General features: G+C 34.8%; 3 protein-coding genes across 3 annotated transcripts; all 3 read right to left on the bottom strand.

The window, feature by feature from the left end:
• Positions 1–1098: 1098 nt before the first annotated feature.
• On the bottom strand, positions 1099–1755 carry LOC127188585 (60S ribosomal protein L13-like). The gene has a single exon (XM_051145014.1). The coding sequence runs from the start codon at positions 1732–1734 to the stop codon at positions 1099–1101; it is 636 nt and encodes a 211-aa protein (XP_051000971.1). The 5' UTR covers positions 1735–1755.
• A 2605-nt stretch (positions 1756–4360) lies between these two features.
• On the bottom strand, positions 4361–5278 carry LOC127188583 (olfactory receptor 4K3-like). The gene has a single exon (XM_051145013.1). The coding sequence runs from the start codon at positions 5276–5278 to the stop codon at positions 4361–4363; it is 918 nt and encodes a 305-aa protein (XP_051000970.1).
• An 11315-nt stretch (positions 5279–16593) lies between these two features.
• Positions 16594–17511, bottom strand: LOC127188582 (olfactory receptor 4K3-like). Its single transcript, XM_051145012.1, has one exon. The coding sequence runs from the start codon at positions 17509–17511 to the stop codon at positions 16594–16596; it is 918 nt and encodes a 305-aa protein (XP_051000969.1).
• Between the last annotated feature and the right edge of the window lie 2660 nt (positions 17512–20171).

Raw genomic sequence — 20171 nt, 5'->3', positions numbered from 1 at the left:
GCTCAGTGTTGGGGAGAGTCCCTAGCATACGTGAAACCTTGGGCTACCCTCTTAGTATCAAAAAATAAAACAAGAAAAAGAAAACCTCACATTAAAAAACACCACCACCACAATACAAAACAAAAATTTAAAAGAAATGCATTGTAATTTTGGGTTTATATTTTAGCCTACTCAAAACTGCTATCACAAAGAGAGTGAAATATAGATCATGTTAAGTGAAATGAATGTAACTCAGAAGAAGAAACATTGTAAAATATTAGTTTTATAAATGAAAGTAGATGGAGTAACTAGGAAGAAGACAAGAGCCAATGGGTACAGAAGAGGGGAAATAAATGCACGTAAGTGGAATGTGCATGATTAGTGTTTATAGAGATTTCTGAACATTTTGCAATGAGAAATATTACTTTTTACAATTAATATACACTTAAGGTAGTCTTGCTTGGAATACAAAGACGGTTTAGTGATAAAAGCATTTGTTGATCTTACAGAAGCCTTGGGTTCGGTTCTCAGCACCTACGTGACAGTTCAAAATTATCTTTTTAGTACCAGGGGTCCACTGCCTCTTCTGACCTCCTTCTGTTCTTGCACAGTCATGATGCACAGACATATACTCACACATAAAATTAAAGAAATCTTTGCTTTAATAATTTCACTTTAGTAAGCATTTATAAATTTCAAATATAATATATGTGTATATATATATGCACCATAAATATTTATATGAATGATGCTATTTTAATTACTCTATTTTTATTTATTCAAAGATTTGTTCACCTGTGTCTTTATTCTCTCTTAATCTAAGTACTATTTTATTAATTAATTGATTCTTTGGAATATCAGCTTCATTGTTGTTGGCTCTTTGAATGTCAGAGTAAATAAAATCTTCATATTTTACATCTCTTTTCTTTTTTTACTTTTTGTTTGTGTATTTTGTTCATTGACATTCTTTTATATTTTACACACACACACAGACACACACACACAAAACACACACAACACAATATCTATCAAAGCACAGTTGTGGCTATCTTCCATGTTATTTTTTTACTTCTTTTTTTTTCCTTTATGGAAAATTTATTGCAGCATTACAACAGCAGATTACTTTTTCTTCTCAACATCTTGCTCTGCAGCTTCCTTAGCCCTTTTTGCTCGGATGCCAAAGAGCCGGGCGTTGGCGCGAGCCATGCGAAGACTGCCGAAAGCCTTGAAGCTCTTCTCCTCTTCTATGATGGCTCTGGCTTTCTCCTTTTTGTAGACATTCCGGATGGGCATCACAGGTCCTGTTAGCTGGGTGGCCAGTTTAAGTTCTTCAGCAGAACTATCTCCCTTCTTCGGAGCAGAAGGCTTCCTGGGGAACAATATGAGCTTGGACCAGTACTCCTTCAGGCGCTGCACATTGGCCTGCAGTGACTCGGTGGACTTGTTCCGCCGCCTCGGGTCCACAGAGATGCCGATGGTGCGCGCCATTTTCTTACGGATGCCAGCCACCCGCAGTTCCTCCAGGCTGAAGCCCCTGCCAGCCCGGACCTTGGTGTGGTAGCGGACGTTGGGGCACCGCACGATGGGCCTGATGGGGCCGGACGCGGGGCAGGGGGCGATGCGGCGCGCCTTCGCCTGCCGGGCCTTGCGCCTGCGGATCTTGCGCGCCGGCTGGTTGAACCAAGTGTCCACGCGCCGCTGCCAGTCCTTGTGGAAGTGGGGCTTCAGGATCATGCCATTCCGGCTGGGCGCCATGGCTGCCCCCCGTGCAGAAGAACGGCCTTTTTTTTTTTTTTACTTCTTATTGCTTTTATTTTATTAAACTAAAATTTAAAACATTTCATTGTAATTATTACTTTTCTAACATACATTTATACAAACACTTATTTATTTAAATTTTCTGTGTGTGCATTTATGGGAATACTTATGAATATTAGATCAAAACTTATGTGAGTTGCTACCCTCCTAACATGTGGGTTTGTGTATTGAACTTATGTCCTCTGATTTGGCAAGAAGCTCCTTTACTTTCTAAGTCATCTGTCTAGCCTCCATTTTGTTTCATCTTGAAGCATACATTACATAGAAGTAATGTCACCAAATTGTTAACATTTAAATAAAAATTATACTCTTTGAAACTACGCAGGCAATAAGAGATCATTTTAGAGTTTAATTATATAGTTTAACAAGGCATCCTTAAGGTGTTCTGTTGTTATCCTACACTTGCTGCAGGTAAGGGCAAGCTGTCTATAGGTTTAAAATCACTTTTAAAATAATGCTGGGAATGAATGAGAAATGGGGAAGAAATAGTTCAAGAGCTGTGAATTGCATTCTTGTGGCCATGGCACAGCTAATGAAGTCGTGATGCCAAGGCTGATTTTCATGGGCCCTGCACAAAAAGCAGTCATCTCTCAATCACAGATTACACATTTCCTATGTATTTGAACACCCTGTGGAACTGTTACCTACTGATAATTCTGGGACAGTGCCAGATATTTTCTTTAGTTAAGACCCACCAACGAGGCCATAAGGCCCCCAGGGATTACTGCAAACAATGGATGCACTGATGACTATAGTCACCGCTATGAGTCACAAAGTGAAACAAAATACATAATGTAGAAGGGACTTGTGTGGGTGTGTGACTGGAAAGGTAATAAGAGGGGTGGGAGGAAAAGCAGAGATCAGGGACAGTATAGGTTGCAGTAAGTTTGTTGTGGATATTGACAAAGAACATATTTAGTAGAAATACAGTCACTTAAAATTGTTGAGAGTCAGATCAATAAGCATACTGGAGATTATTTCTTCTGAAAATGATATCACCACCTACACATACATATGTACATGTCAGGGTCTGTGGACAGACATGAGTCATGCTTACCTATAATCATATGATTTTGGGAAAACAGGTGTTTATGTCCTTTGTTAGGTAATTTATGTTATAAAAATCTCTCTAAATTATTAAAATGTATATACACATTGATTTTAACCATTATCTCATGAAATATTAGGGAATGATATTCAAGAAGTTATGATTTTCATGTCTATTTAGGAATAAACTAGATCTAAAACTATTTTAAACATGTATACATACAGTTTTGTCCACCAAGTGGCACACTATATCAAATGGTACATAATATGCAATATTACAATATATATCATATTATGAAGACCATATGTTTACATAACTGGACTTGGCAGTTATGTTATTTAATTTTATATTACAAAAATTATAACCATGCAAATAATTTGTGAATGGAGGAAAGTATATTTAAATATTATAACTCACTGTCCTTTAGGATAAAGTGTTGCAATGGTTTTACCAGCAGGACCTAAAAATATTTATTATTAGGTCTATAATTATCATTACAGCAGTGTTTTCTAACCTGCTAGCACTCAATCAAGACACAGACACCTGATATATTTTTAAATAGCCTTAGTTAGCCTGGGGCAGGACAGATATTAATCCCCTAAAGTACTTCCCATAGAAGCCATCTGCTTCTAGTAATTTCTATCAAGCTCCCAAACACTTGCAAATGATCTTCATCTGGGCCAAATCCTCCACCCAAACAGGCCACATGATTCTCTGCCAATTAACAAATGACACAGCCTCTTTCTTCCTCTCCTCTGGTCTCCCTTTCTCCCAAGATTCTCTCTGTTTCCCCAAGACCTGGAACTTTAGCCATGCCTATCCCATTTGCCCTGGCCAGGTGTGATGGCCTTTTTTGGTCAAACAGGTTAGGCTCTTAGGCAAGGTCCAGGTGGGCAAAGAGACTGAAAGCAGTAATTAGCATCAAAATACATCAGACCTACCTCCAACATTAGAGAATAAAATGAAAGAAAATTCTGAATTCATATGAACAATTAGGACTTGAAAACTGACAGATTATGTCAATATGAAACAACTAGACTTATGATTGATTTGTTTCAAACTTTTATTTATAAGTGGGATGCAGACATTACAGATATCTTCAATAACTTCTGGAGCAAAAAAAAAAATTAGGTTTGAAATATAATGCCACATTTTAAAAGATGGTAACTTAAAGAGGATTAAAAAAACAATCAAATTAACATGATTTTCACAATATTAGGAGACAAGTAATGTGTAGTAACATATGACCATTATTTTTGCCACAATATTATCATCTTCTTATCGCCAATACAAACAGGTATATTATGCAGAGTTATTGCTCATTCTAATTGGTAAATCTATAAGTATTATAAATTTAATATATTTTTCTGATGGTTGTTTTCATAACCAAATACTAGTTTCAACTCATAAACTACAGAAATGAGTCATGGTACAATTCAATTTCCACTAAGAATGTGGATAAAATAATGTATGCACAATAAAACTTCTGATTATAAGAGTAGTCTAATCCAGAATTTACATGTGGTTCATGACCTTCCTTATGGCATTCTTAATATCTTTATTTCTTAGTGTATAGATGGCTGGATTCAGGAGAGGTGTGATTACTGAGTAAAATACAGCAAGAAACTTGTCCACCCAAGTGATGCTGACTGGCCACAGATAGATGAAAATGACTGGCCCAAAGAATAGAACAACCACTATGATATGAGATGTACATGTAGAGAGTGCCTTTGATGAGCCACCTTTAGAGTGAAGTTGAACAGTTAATAGAATGTAAGTATAAGAAACCAACAAGAGAATAAAACAAGTTGTTGCTAAAACACCACTGTCAGCATTTATCACAATTCCCAGAGTATCTGTATTCATGCAGGCTAATTTCATCACCAATGGAATATCACAGAAAAAGCTGTCTATTACTCTAGGTCCACAGAAAGGTAGCTCCAAAATCAGAATCAGTTGACTCATGCCATGTATAAATCCAATGACCCATGATATCAAAACAAGGCAGATGCACTTCTGTCTGTCCATAATGCTGCTGTAGTGGAGTGGCCTGCAGATGGCCACATATCGGTCATAGGCCATTGTTACAAGAAGCACCATCTCACCCCCTGCAAAGAAGTGCACACAGAGGATCTGGCTCATGCAGCCCCCAAAGGAAATGGTTTTATTCTCTTTTAGGAGGTCTATGATCAGTTTGGGGGTGGTTACTGAGGAAAGGCAGAAGTCAATAAATGAGAGATTAATCAACAGAAAGTACATGGGAAAGTGGAGACGATGATCAGTGATTATTAATATCACAACAAAGATGTTTCCTACCACAGTCATCAGGTAGAGGATGGAAAATGTCAGCAGGAGGAAAATCTCTAGTTCTTTTGAAGCACACAGTCCCTGAAAAATAAACTCAGACACCACGGACTCGTTTGCTTCTGCCATTTAGTACACTGTGTTCTAGTGGGTTGAAAGACAGAGCTGAACTAGTATTTCTTGGAATAGAAACAATAAATTAATGTTCAGAGTCACGTAAGCAGACAAAAAAGTATAAATTATATACTATCATTGTATCCACGCATAATTAAAATAAGTTTCCTATGTTTGTATATTCTTTCCAGTCATGGATATTTCCTAAATGTAGGAAAATCCTTACACATCTGAAAGACAATATGTATAGGTACATAAATAGTATAACATTTAAAAATATCAGGAGCAAATATTTTTTTTATATTTTTCCAATTTTAATTGACTTTTTCAGTATTGAATCAGAAATATCTTTCTTCATAGGGGAGGGGAATAATGGGAAAAGGGGGGGAGGAATGGGAGGATACAAGGGATGGGATAAACATTGAGATGTAACAAGAATAAATTAATAAAATAAAAAAAAAAGAAGTAAGTGAAAAAAAAAAAAAAGAAATATCTTTCTTCAATGTCCATATGAATACTATTTCTAGTCTTTCTATTTGACTGTCAGAATCACAGAATGACAATGTATTTACATATTTTAAACATAATACAAAATTTCCCCACATTAATCCATTTTTGACTGCTTCAGAATGAAAAGAATTGAATGGGGTCTAAGAGACTATTATACAAAATGATTCATCAAATAAATTGAGAACCTAGGCGTTAAAGAGTATTAAAGAAACATTGTTAAGACTATGTCTTTCTGGAATTCGGCCTCATTTCTCAGTCATTTATGTGTAGGTCTGAGGAATACTTATTATTGCCATGTCTTACTACCTTTCAATTCTAAATGGTAAGATTTCATATAAGTCTAGTTCATAAAGTCTAGTTTCTCTGCATCTACATTTCCTCATTTCTTCTCTTTTTTATTTCTCCTCCCTTGAGCTTCTCCCTTTATAAATTGACATATAAATCTTTTCTCATCTTGATTTGTGTAGTTTTTCATACTGCTTTTAGATTTGAAATTGGAAGATGAAAATGTCAACAAATTGTAGGATATCTTGCAATTTCTGTGCTAAGTATTTAAAACATTAATCATGGGTAATAATAATGATTATTGATTTCCTGTGACAATCAGCTGTATATAGTATTTAAAATGTAGTGAAAAATGAGAAAATTTTTATTTCAAATCCTATTTATCACTTCCAGAGTATAAGATAAGTTGTAGGAATCTCAATTTTGAGAATTACCAATGAATATAAATGGCCAATTTCAGTAGCAAAAGTGGTTAGGTTTACATAAAAGTTAATTTCCTTATGGTCAAAATTGAGCATACTTAACTGGTGAATTGGTGAATTCTCAGAAATTATGATTATTATAATCTGCATCACTGTCATTTCCCTACAGTCTCTAGTAACTACTTCTCAACTGTTTCATCTATAGCTTGAGAAAATAGAGTGCCCAATAATGAAAAGACAATCAGATAACATTAGAGTAAGTCTTGTATCCTGTGATTATGAAATTTTCCAAACTGAGTGACTTGGAACTTTTAAGCTTACAGTAAGAGAACATTGATGTGAGCATAAAAAAACTGATTTAAGTGTCCAAAGTCTCAAGGATTAATCGGAAGATAATATTTTTTTTGTTAAACAAAACAATTAAAAAGTAAAAATGCAAGACTCAGTGTAAAATCATCAAGAAGGTAAAAAGATGTGCTACTAAAACAAACAAACAAACCTTAAATGAGTATTGTGAAGTAAAATGAAAGTACAACAATTAGTGTGTGATGTACTCACACTGCAGGAATTACCTTGTAAAGAGATCATCCCTTTTGGATGATGCTTCCTCTAATTCTCCCTTGAATCTGACATTGTGGTTTCTGCCACGACAGCTTTGCTGAGAGTGTTTCACCCTGAGTTGGCTTATATACACTGACAACAGTCTTGTCTCCCTGGAAGGTTTCCCACTCCGCACATTAAGTAGGACAATTTAGTTGGAAAGTTGTTTACTTGAGAGTCCTTGGGGATCGCTAGTCTCCAATATCTATTATATTAAATACAAGAGCTCAGTAAAGAAATATATTTGTTTTTGAATATTTTTGAATATTTTGTATCTCTGAGTTAATATTTTGTATAAGTTATGACAACTTATAAGCTAAAAGAAGACTCACATGGAACTCTGAGATGTCATGGAAGATAAAGTCAGTGGTGCCAAACTTGATGGCCTGAGTTATTTTCTGGGATCCACAGGGTGGAGATCTAGATCCAACTCATTCAATTGTCTTCTAATTTCCTGGCGTGTATTGTTGTCTGTGTGTGTACAAATAAACGGACATGCCTATATTCTTAACACATGCCCATATGAATAAATGTAATATTTATTTACAAACGAGAGAAAACTTTCTTTCTGTACCTTAACAGTTCACATATCCATTTACACAATTATATTTCCACCAGGGTATATCTACAGAGTCATTTTTTATCGCTCTTTTTTGATAGTTATGTACAAGCCCCACCACACCTATGGATCAGACAATTCAGGCAATCAGGCAAATCAGCAATCTTATTTTAGATTGTACAATTTGTCTTTATTTTAAAATTATTATATGTACTTAAGGTTAACACTGTTATATGTTGATAGACGCACATGGTAAAATTACATATTAGTAGTTTATATAGATGCTGTGTATTCAAAAAGCATTTAAAAATCCCCTTTCAACTCTTCACCACATAATTTCATTGCATTATACACACAAACACACACACAGAAACATACATATATATGTGTGTATATACATACACACATATATATCTATGTAAAGCATTTTTAACTAGTTTATATCAATACCGCATGCAGTATTCTAGAAAACACTATTATATATGAAAGGTACTTTTTCAAACAAACCAATTACACACCCAAATACATTCCTAATATATTATGTAATAAATCTGTTATTATAGTTGTTTCTTCAAAGAATATGTATAAATTACACTCAGTTATATCTTTTGTAATAGCCTCTTAACTCTCACATATAATCCTCCATGCTCTCTTTCAATTCTATGGCTTCTTTTACATTAGTTAATATTGCATTCATATTTATATATTTCTATATATAGTTATAGTTGCAAATATAGTCTTCTCAGTTGACACAATGCTACTTGTATGTATGTTTTCATTGCTATCTTTCTGGCACTGGACAACCAATAAGTGTTCTCTTTTCTGGGGAATGCACTTCTCTCACTCTCAGTTTTACCCAGTTTCTATATTGTTTTATATGTTTTTAGTGTGTGTGTCTGTGTGTGTGTGTCTGTGTGTGTGTGTGTGTTCATTCATAGGCTTTTCCCCATATACTTTTGCCTCTATTATCGTAGTCCTTGTTCATCTTATGTTTGGCCAACCATGGAGTTAAGACTTTAAAGGTGTATCTGGGGATATAAAAATGATAAAGGCCTTAAAAGAGGAAAATAAATGCCTCAAATTAGACAGGAATATGAAAAAAAATAGATGAACGAATTAAACAAATCTCTTAGAGAACTTAGTGAAAGATAGGAAATTACAAGTAAGTAGAAGAAAATGAAAAAAAGAATTCAAGACCTAAAAATGGGGATAGAATAAATAAAGAAGACACAATTTGTGACAGTATCAGAAATAGAAAACATAGAGAAAAGGACAGAATCTACAGACAAAAGCCCTAACAATAGAATTTAAGAAATAGAAGAAATCATCTCTGGGATAGAAGATATTACTGAAGAAATCGATACAACATTCAAAGACATGTTAAGGCTAAAAAGCTCCTAACTCAGAACATCCAAAAAACTGGGAAACTATGAAAATGCCAAACCTGAAACCCAAACTTTCAGATCCAAGATGGCAGTGCACACGCGTGATATCGGCTCTGCAGGACTGAAACTAGGGACTTGGCTGGGAGCTACAGACCTGGAAAGCCCTATGTGAGAGGGGTCCACACAGTGCAGAGCTTAGATGGGTTGGCCTTGGGCCATACAATTGGCCTATTGAGGATGGGTGCCCAGTCCTCAGAATCTAGACCCATACCTGGCTGCAAGCTGCAGGCCTGATCTATATCACAGACTTAGTATCTGAGACTGAACTGTGGACAGTGAAGCACTAGAGTCTGGAGGTGGTGGCCTGGGAAGAACCTTGGAAAATGGGTGGATCTGACCTCAGACCACACTGCCAGTCCATAGAAGCCCCAGGGACTGTCATCTACATGGACAGTATATCCAAAGTCCAGCCAAAGGCCAGATAACTGGCTGTACCTACACTATCTTGAATTGAACCTTGGGCTACAGTGCACAAGCACTGGCCTTTGCTGACCCAGTGGGGAGCCCAGGGTGTGGAGCAAAGTCCCCTAACAGAAACCAGGTTACCTGTTGGATACCTGTCTGTACAGGTGAAGGTTCTTGACCTATAGACACTCACCAATGAACTGCTCTCAGCAACCAGTGAAGGATGCCAGAAACTACCTATCAGGGTCAGAGACAGCAAGATGACAAAAGGCCAGTGTAAAAACCACAAACAACAAAATCTAAAACTTTCTAGAATCTCCAGAACCATGTTATCCCAAAGAATTCAACCCAGGCAATCAAACACAACTGAAGCATAAGAAAATTACCTGAAATCCTCAGTAAGGAAGATGATAATGGAAGAAACAAATAAAATCCATAAGCAAATACATGAAGATGAAGCAAAACAGATTGAGGACATTAGAGAGGCCATGACAGAAACCTATAGAGAAAAAATGAAGATATCTCTGGAAGAATATTAGGAAAATACAAACAATTAAAGGAAGGAAATCAATAAAACAGTTCAAAAATTGAAGACGAAAATGGAAACAATGATAAAGGTACAGACAGGGAAAAGCAGGGAATGAGAGAATTAAAAAAAAAAAAAAAACTAGGAAATGCAGAGGTATGCTTTGCTAACAAAATTGAAGAAATGGAGGAAAGAATCTTGGGTGTAGATGACATGATAGAAGAATTTGATGCAACCATTAAAGAAAATGTTAAGTCTGAAAAAATCCTGACACAAAACATCCAAGAAATCAAAGACACCATGAAAAGACAAACCCTAGGAATAATAGAAATCGAGGAAAGATAAAGATGCCTGGCTCCAAGGCCCTGAAATATAGTCAACAAAATCATAGAAGAAAATTTCCCAATTTAAAGAAGGAGATGCATATAAACATACAAGAGGCCTACAGAACACCAAAATAGAATAGAACAGAAAAGAAAATCCTCCAGCCACATAATAATCAAAACACAAAATATGCAGAAGAAAGAAAGAATATTAAAAGTAGTAAGAGAAAAAGGCCAAGTAACATATAATGGCAAACCTATCAGAACTACACCCAACTTCTCAGCAGAGACCATAAGAGCCAGACGGGTGTGGAGAGAGGTCCTGGAAATCCTAAGGGACCACAGCTACCAGTCTAGACTCCTATGCTTAGTGAAAGGTTCAATAACTATTGATGGAGAAAACCAGATATTCCATGACAAAAAACAAATTCTAACAGTACCTAAGCATAAATCTAGCCCTACAGAATTTACTAGAAGGAAAACTCCAACCCAAAATGACAAACTACAACCAAAATAACACATGAAATATATAACGTCACTGTTGCAAAACATAACTACTCAAACAGTCTCTTGCAAACAACAGTGACTTAATAGTCACTGGTCATAAATATCTCTCAACACCAATGGTCTCAATTTCCCATAGAAAGACACAGACTAACTCAATTGACACATAAATAAGACTCAACAGTCTTCTGCATTCAAAAAACACATTTCAGCTACAATGATAGATATTACCTCAGGGTAAAAGGCTTTAAATGGTATTCCAATTAAACAGACACAGGAAGCAAGCTGGTGTATCCATTTTAATATCTAAGAAAATAGACTTTCAACCAAAATTAATCAAAATAGATGAAGAAAGACATTTTATAGTCATGAAAGGAAAATTCAAACATGATGACATCAAAATTCTGAATATCTATACCCAAATACAAGGGTACCCACATGTGTAAAAGAAATATTAACAAATCTTAAAGCACACATTAACCCAACACATTAACAGTAGAAGACTTTGACACCACACTTTCATCAAAGAATAGGTCAACAAAACAGAAACTAAACCTAGAAACAATGACACTAACCACTAAGATATATATATATATATATATATATATATATATATATATATATATATATATATATATATATATATGTACACACACACACACACACACACACACACACACACACACACACACACATATATATATATATATATATATATATATATAGAAGTTTTCACCCAAACAAAAAAGATTATACCTTCTTCTCAGCACCTCATGGAACTTTTTCAAAAATTGATCATATAGTAGGTCACAAAGCAAGCCTCAACAAATACAAGAAGATTGAAAGAATATCTTGTATCTTATCAGATCACTGTGGGCTAAAGCTGTACTACAATAATAGAAATAACAGAAAGCCTATACACACATGAAAACTAAACAACTTTCTATTCAATGACAACTGAGTCAGGGAAGAAATAAAGAAAGAAATTAGACTATCTAAAATTTAATGAAAACAAAGGTACAACATACCCAAGTTTATGGCACACATTGAAATCAGTGTTAAGAGGAAAATTCAAAGCACTAAGTGCCTTCATGAAGAGATTGGAAACATCTCATATAGGCAACTTAACAAGGCATCTGGATGCCCTAGAAAAAAAGAGAAGCAGAAACACCCAAGAGTAGTAGATGGTTGGAAATAATCAAACTCAGGGCTGAAATCAATAAAGTAGAAACAAAGAGAACAATTCAAAGAATCAACAAAACCAAGAGATCATTCTTTGAGAAAATCAACATGATTGACAAACCATTAGCCAAACTAAAGAAAAGGCAGAGAGACACTATCCAAATGAACAAAATCAGAAATGAAAAGGGAGGCATAAAACAGACACTGAAGAAATACAAAGAATCATTAGGTCCTATTTCAAAGGCTATATTCCACAAAATTTGAAAATCTAAAGGAAATGGACAATTTTCTTGATTGATTCCACTTGTCAAAGTTTAATCAAGATCAGATAAACAAATTAATAGTCCTATATCTCCTACAGAAACAGTAGCAGTCATTAAAAGTCTCCCAACCAAAGGAAGACCAGGGCCAGAAGGATTCAGTGCAGAATTCTACCAGATCTTCAAAGAAGAGCTAATACCAATACTCTTCAAGTTTTCCACAATACAGAAATGCATACTGCATTCCCAAACTCATTCTATGAGGCCACAGTCACATTGATATTACTAAACCCCACAAAGACCCAACAAAGAAAGAGAATTTCAGACCAACTTCTCTTATGGACATTGATGCAAAAATACTCAATAAAATACTTGCAAATCAATCATATCCAAGAGTACACAAAGATATCATTCACCATGACCAGGTAGGCTTCATTCCAGGCATGCAAGGATTGTTCAATAAACAGAAACCCATCAATTTAATCCATCGTATAAACAAACTGTAAACAAAAAGCCACATGCTCATCTCCTTAGATGCTGAAAAACCATTCAACAAAATCCAAGATGCACTCATGTTTAAAGTTTTGGAGAGATCAGAGATATGAGGCACACAATTAAACATAATAAAGGCTATGTACAGCAAGCCAATAGCCAGTGTCAAGTTAACTGGAAAAAAGCTCAAGGTGATTCCACTGTTACAAGGCTGCCCACTCTCTTCATATCTCATCAACCTAGTTCTTGAAGTTCTAGATAGAGCAGTAAGACAACAAAAGGAGACCAAGGGGATACAAATGGGAAAGGATGAAGTCAAATCAACCTTATTTGCATATGGTATGATAGTGTATATAAGAAAGCTCCTAAATTCCAACAAAGAACTTATAAAGCAAGATAAACACCTTCAGCAATGTGGCTGCATATAAAATTAACTCAAAAAAGTCAGTAGACCTCCTGTATACAAATGACAATCTTGCTGAGAAATAAATTAGGGAAACTACACCCTTAATGATAGCCACAAGTAATATAGAGTATCTAGGTGTAACTCTAACCAAGCAAGTGAAAGACTTGTATGAGAAAACTTCAAATCTCTGAAGAAAAAAATTAGAAGATGACATCAGAAGAAGGAAAGATCTCAATTTTTCTTGGATTGGGAGAATTAACATAGTAAAAATGGCCATCTTACCAAAAGTAATTTACAGACTCATTGCAATCTCTATCAAAATATGTACACAAATTTTAAAGACATTTAAAGATCAATTTTCAACTTCATATGGAAAAGGAAAACAAAACAAAAAACCCAGAAAGCTAAAACAGTCCTGTACAATAAAAGATCCTCCAGAGGAATTGCCATCCCTGATCTCAAGCTGTACTATAGAGCAACAGTAATAAAAACAGCATGGTACAGGCATAGCAACAGGCTGGTTGATTAATGGATTGAATAGAAGATGCAGAAATAAATTCACACACCTATAGACACTTGATTTTTGACAAAGAAACCAAATTTATTCAATGGAAAAAGGATAATATCTTTGACAAACAGTGCTAGCCTAACTGAATGTCTATATTTAGAAAAATGCAAATAGATCCATATTTATCACCATGAACAAAACTCAAGTTCAAATGCATTAAAGACCTTAACATAAAACCAGAGACACTAAAATATAAATCCTTCAAGTTTCAGTCTAGCTGTCTTAGTAATTTTTTTATTGCCATGACAACAGATTATTACCACAGCAATATTTAAAGGAAAACATTAAATTGGGAGGGTCATAATTCATAGAGTTTTAGTCTAAGATCATCGGTTTTGGAGTTCACATAAAATTCAAAAATATGAGGCAGAGAGGCAAAGAGGAGAGAGAGAGAGAGAGAGAAAGAGAGAGAGAGAGAGAGAGAGAGAGAGAGAGAGAGAGAGAGAGAGAGAGAGACAGACAGACAGACAGAGATAGACAGACAGACAGAGCACAGAGAGAGACACAGAGAGATACATAACAGAGATGACAAAAAGAGAGAGACACAGAGGAGATAGACATAGAGTTAACTATGAGTACTATCTATGGGCATTTGAAAGTTTAAATCCCACCCCTATTCTACAACAAATAAACACTTCCTTGTCCTTCACAAGCAGTTAAACTAACTGCAGAACAATCCTTTAAATATATGAGCCTATAGAGGTCATTCTTATTTAATAAGCACATTCTACAACCTGACTCCCCCAGGTTGTAATCATATCCTAAGGCAAATACATTTAGTTCAACCTCAAATTTTCTTGTTTTCTTTTACAGTATCTCAATAGTTTAAATGTACAAAGTTTGTTCTGAGATTCAAGACAATCTTCTAACTGTAACTCTCTCTAAAATCAACTTGTGGGAGTTGGTTTTTTTTCTTCTAACTTATAGATTTGGTGCATGAACTGGAGTCATCAGGATTTGGAAAGAAGCTTGTTTACCTTTGATCTGTATCACTGTCCTCCATTGTACATCTTCTCAAAACACCAACTATGTAGAAGCAATTTCATCAAATTGCTAAAATGTAATTAAAATTATATTCTTAGAAACCAAACAGGCAACAAGAACTCATTTTAAAGCCTAACTATATAGTAAACAATAAATCTTCATTATGTCCTTTTTTAGATTGGATCTTTGTGCAGGTGAGAACATGTTGTGTGTAGGCTTCAATTCACTTATAAAATAACAGTGATTTGGGAGATGTGGATCGGGGCAGAAATAATGCATAAAAGATCTTTGAAAATACCGAGAATTACTATGAAATGCGATTGAGTGAGAATGGTACAGCCAATGTAGTTATGATGCCAAGGCTATGAACTGTGGGCCCTGCGCAGATAACTATCAATAGTTTATCATAGGTTAGAGTGTGGTCTATGTAATGCTAACCTCATTCCTGAACTTTGACCTCCTGATGATTCTTGGGCAGGTCCAGATGTTTCTTCAGTGGTGACCACTGATGAGCTCAACATTTCCCAGGGGCAGTTGAAAAATAATGGACACACTGAAGGCTCTGGGTAACCTAATGTGTCACAAAGCAAAATAAAAATCCATAAATATAGAAAGGATCTCATGTGTGCATGGCTGTAGAAGTGTGTAATAGGAGTGGAAGGAAAAAAAAAACAGTTCAGGAATATTAATCAGATACAATCAGCTGATTGTAGATATTTCCAAAAACAAATTTAATAAAAGAAAAGTTGGTGACTAAAATAAGCAGAGTTGAGATAATTTTTAGGAAAAGATACTAAAACTCCACCATATGTTACCCATATGGTCAAGCTGTGTGAATAGGCATGAGCTTTTTTTTTTTTACATAAAAATGATTTTTGGAAGGTTGCAAATAATTGCATATTTTATTAGTTTATGTTGAAATAACCTCTTTAATTTATATGACAACACATACAGATTGATAGCAACCATAGTTCATGAAATATTAGGACAGGAGATTCAAGAAATTATGACTTACATATCTTTTTAAAGGAATACTCTAAATTTTAAATTATTGCAAATGTTTACAACAAATAGCATAGATTATCAATCAGTACATATCATGAATGACATGTATGCATTATATACATGTAGTAATTTCAAGTACATATATTTTTCTACCACACTGTCCTACTTTCATCATCTGAAGTAAAATGAACATCAGGTAATAATTTGTGGACTGGAGAAAAATTATTCTAATATTATAAGCACCACTGTTTCACTTGTGGACCAAACAAGAAAAATCATAATTTCATTGAATAGTTGCAACTTGAAAAATGATTCACAAAGATTATGTCAATATGAGGGGACTAGTATTTCAATTTGATTTATAAATCATTTTTATTTCTAAAAGGATGTAAGCATTACAAATATATTCAGTATCCTCTATAGTGAAATTGGAATTAGGATCAGGATATATTGATATATATTTAAACTAATGATATTAATAAGTCATTAAAAGAGAATTATATGACTAGTAATCTAGCCCAATTGCACAGTGTGGTGATGACCAGTAAAGTTCAGTAAATTGTAGTGATTATTATTTTTATCATAATCTATATTTGTTATAATCTTTAAATCCTTATCTATAAATAGGAATATGATACAGCATTAGCACTATTTCCAAGTGGTAAAAATATAACATTTGGACCTTTGATTATGTTTTCATAATAATTACTTTTGTAAACTACATGTTAATTCAATTAAGAACTTGCAGAAATGAGTCATATGTGCAATTTACTTTTTAAGTCAATATGTGCCTAAAATGGTATAGACAGGATAGATTTTCTGATCAGATGAGATATTAAAAATTATCCCCAAATTTAAATGTGAATTTTCAGCTTCTTTATGGCATTCCTGATGTCTTTATTTCTCAATGTGTAGATAGCTGGATTCAGAAGAGGTGTGATGACTGTATAAAACACAGCTAGAAACTTGTCCACCCAAGTGATGTTGACTGGCCACAGATAAATGAAAATGCATGGTCCAAAGAACAGCACAACCACTATGATATGGGAAGTACAGGTAGAAAGTGCCTTTGATGTGCTGTCTTTAGATTTAAGCTGAATAGTTAGTAAAATGTAAGTGTAAGAGATCAGCAAGAGAATAAAACAAGATGTTGCTAAAACACCACTGTCAGCATTTATCACAATACCCAGAGTATCTGTATTCATGCAGGCTAATTTCATCACCAATGGAATATCACAGAAAAAGCTGTCTATTATTCTAGGTCCACAGAAAGGTAGCTCCAAAATCAGAATCAGTTGACTCATGCCATGTACAAATCCAATGACCCATGATATCAAAACAAGGCAGATGCACTTCTGTCTGTCCATGATGCTGCTGTAGTGGCGTGGCCTGCAGATGGCCACATATCGGTCATAGGCCATTGTTACAAGAAGCACCATCTCACCCCCTCCAAAGAAATGCACACAGAGGATCTGGCTCATGCAGCCCTCAAAGGAAACGGTTTTATTCTCTTTTAGGAGGTCTGTAGTCAGTTTGGGGGTGGTTACTGAGGAAAGGCAGAAGTCAATAAATGAGAGATTAGCCAACAGAAAGTACATGGGAGAGTGGAGATGATGGTCAATGATGATTAATATCACAACAAAGATGTTTCCTACCACAGTCATCAGGTAGAGGATGGAAAATGGCAACAGGAGGAAAATCTGTAGTTCTTTTGAAGTACAAAGTCCCTGAAAAATAAACTCAGACACCACGGACTGGTTTGCTTCTGCCATTTAGTAAATGTATTCTCATGAGTTTAGAGAGGCTGAGGCTAAATAATAAGTTCTGAAATAAAACAATAACTAAATGTTCAGAGTTAAGAATGCAGAAAATTCTAATATAGGAGCTAGCATTATATTCAACTCAAATTTTATACAATTGTTTCTTCTGTTTTTATATTGTGTCATTCATAGAAGTGTAGTTATTAAACATTTCCAAACCTACCATATTTTGGGTTCTTTAATGCTTGTAGCTCCTTTCCAACAACACCTACCCAGATAGTAGAGAAAAGAGCCTAATGGGAATAGGAGAAGTAGAACTTTTTAGACTCAGTTCCTTGGAACTATTTCACTTCTGTCTTCTGCAGGATTCCAGTAGACCCATTTAAACAGAAAACTGGCAGTTTAACAAAGGTGACTGAGACCGCAGCAGCTGGAACCTGGAGCAGCAGGAGGAATCGCAAAGAATTTACTGGAATGGTTCTTTCTAGGAGTATCTTAAAGGGGAACGATGAACAGCCAAACAATAGGAAATGATGACAAGACCAAAAAACGCAGTCTCTTGTTAGGTATATAATATATCCTCCCAGAGTATGTACTAGGATATTTATCAATTGGCAAAGACAGTGCCTCCGCAAGAGACAATATCTCTTCTAGTGGACAAACACCACACGTTCTCTCACAAGTCTGTTGCCAGTGGAAAAACACCACACACCATCACAAAAGTCTTGGGATCAAAACAAAAACATATTTACATCCACTACTGGAAAGGTTCCTAAAAAATGTAGAATGATGGCTCAAAGTCTTTGCACATCTAAAAGAAAATATATATTTCAAATTGAGTACATTGCTTAAAAATATTAGTAGAAATTATCATTTTTCCTCTCTTTACATCTGAGCTTTTTGAATGAAATTAGAAATAATTTTCTTCAGTGAAAATCTAAGACAGAGTTACAGCCTTTTTGTTGACCATCATAATTCCGGAATGATAATATATTTGCATAACACAAATCCAAAATAAACACAAAATTCCTAAGCACAAATTAGTATTGCCTGTGTATGAGAGCTAGAATCAAACTAAGTCTACAAAAAGTAGAGAAAATTATTTTGTCAAATATATTGAGAACCTGGGTGCTGAAGGCACATTGTTAGCATTATGGCTTTCCTTGAATTCTTGACTTATCTATTAGAGTTTATCTCTGAACAAGCATATATTCCTAGGCCTGAGGGATGTTACTTTTTGTCATATGCTGACTGAATTTCAATACTAAGTGGTAAAATTTCATACACTATTCTGAATAACTGATTAATGAAAGCTAATTTCTCTGTCTCTTTACCTTTTTGTCTCCTTCCCCTTTCCTCTTTTCTTGTATAATAATAGCATCTTCAGATAAATTATATTGAATTGGTGAGTTTGCAGTGAACTATTACTATTCAATCCACCACCCAATTTCATCTCCTTCCCACTGCTTTTACCTGCTTCTGTACTGTATTGTTGGTAGAAAATAAAGCAGCAAAAAATCCAAAGATAATCAGATACCTTTAGAGTAAGTCAAGTGCCCTGTCGGTAGCAAGATTTTTCAAGGGAGAGTTTTGTAACCTGTAATCTTACAGAAAAGGTGAATTTTATGTGAACTTACAAAATTTTAAATTTCCAGAAGTCACAAAGATATTTTGAAAAGCTAAACTTATATGATTTTATGGAAAATGGAACAAATAAAAATGCAGGTGAAGACTCTCTGAATATTACCAGTCATAAAGAAATGTGATGCTAACACAGAAAAACAGCTTTTTAAATAAGTATTTGTAATGACAAGATGTACTTACACCCGGATGTACTTACACTCAGAAATCAACTCATCAACCATGTCCTCCAAGTTGATAATAGTTTCTCCAAATGCTGCTTGAGTCTGAAGCTGTACCACATTGTAATAATGTGGTTTCTTCTGTGACAAGTGTTGGTAAGAATTTCATCCCAGTGTAGTTTATATATACTGTCCCAAGTCTACATTGGAAACTTTGCTGTTTTGTACTTTAAATGGGATGAAGTCCTTGGGGGATCCTGAACTAGAGGCATCTTTCAGCACCTTCTCATTTTCAAAACTAAAGTCATGCTAACATAGTACGATGCAAGATAAGAGAATTTAAAGAAAATATAAAATATGTTGGTATAAACATGGGGAAAGGAACATTTATATATTTTTGTTGGCAATACAATACAATACAATACTAAAATGATGAATTTTCAAAAAATTAAAAAGCAGAACTACCTTAATCCCACCACTCCAACCCTTTGGATATATCTGAAATGAAAACCATATGTGAAGGAATGCTGCATACCTATGATATTTGATGTATTATTTGCAGCACACATTATCTACTGAAGCGTCTAAGGACAGATGGACCAATGAACTGACATATCTATACTATATACATACATACATATTGATATACACTTACATACATGAAAACACATGCGCATATATGTAACAGAGTATAATTATTGCCCTACTTCTACTACCAATAATAATAAAGAACACAATGCTGTTATTTATGATAATTTGCATGAACCCTATGGACATTCTGTCTCAGAAGAAATAATGCTATATAGCTTATATTTAAGTGAAAAATTTAAAACAATGAACCTCAGAAGTATAGAATAGTGGTTTTTGGGG

This window comes from Acomys russatus, chromosome 4, assembly GCF_903995435.1.
Source record: "Acomys russatus chromosome 4, mAcoRus1.1, whole genome shotgun sequence".
NCBI classification, from domain to species: domain Eukaryota; kingdom Metazoa; phylum Chordata; class Mammalia; order Rodentia; family Muridae; genus Acomys; species Acomys russatus.
This window is presented reverse-complemented; position numbering and strand designations above follow the sequence as displayed.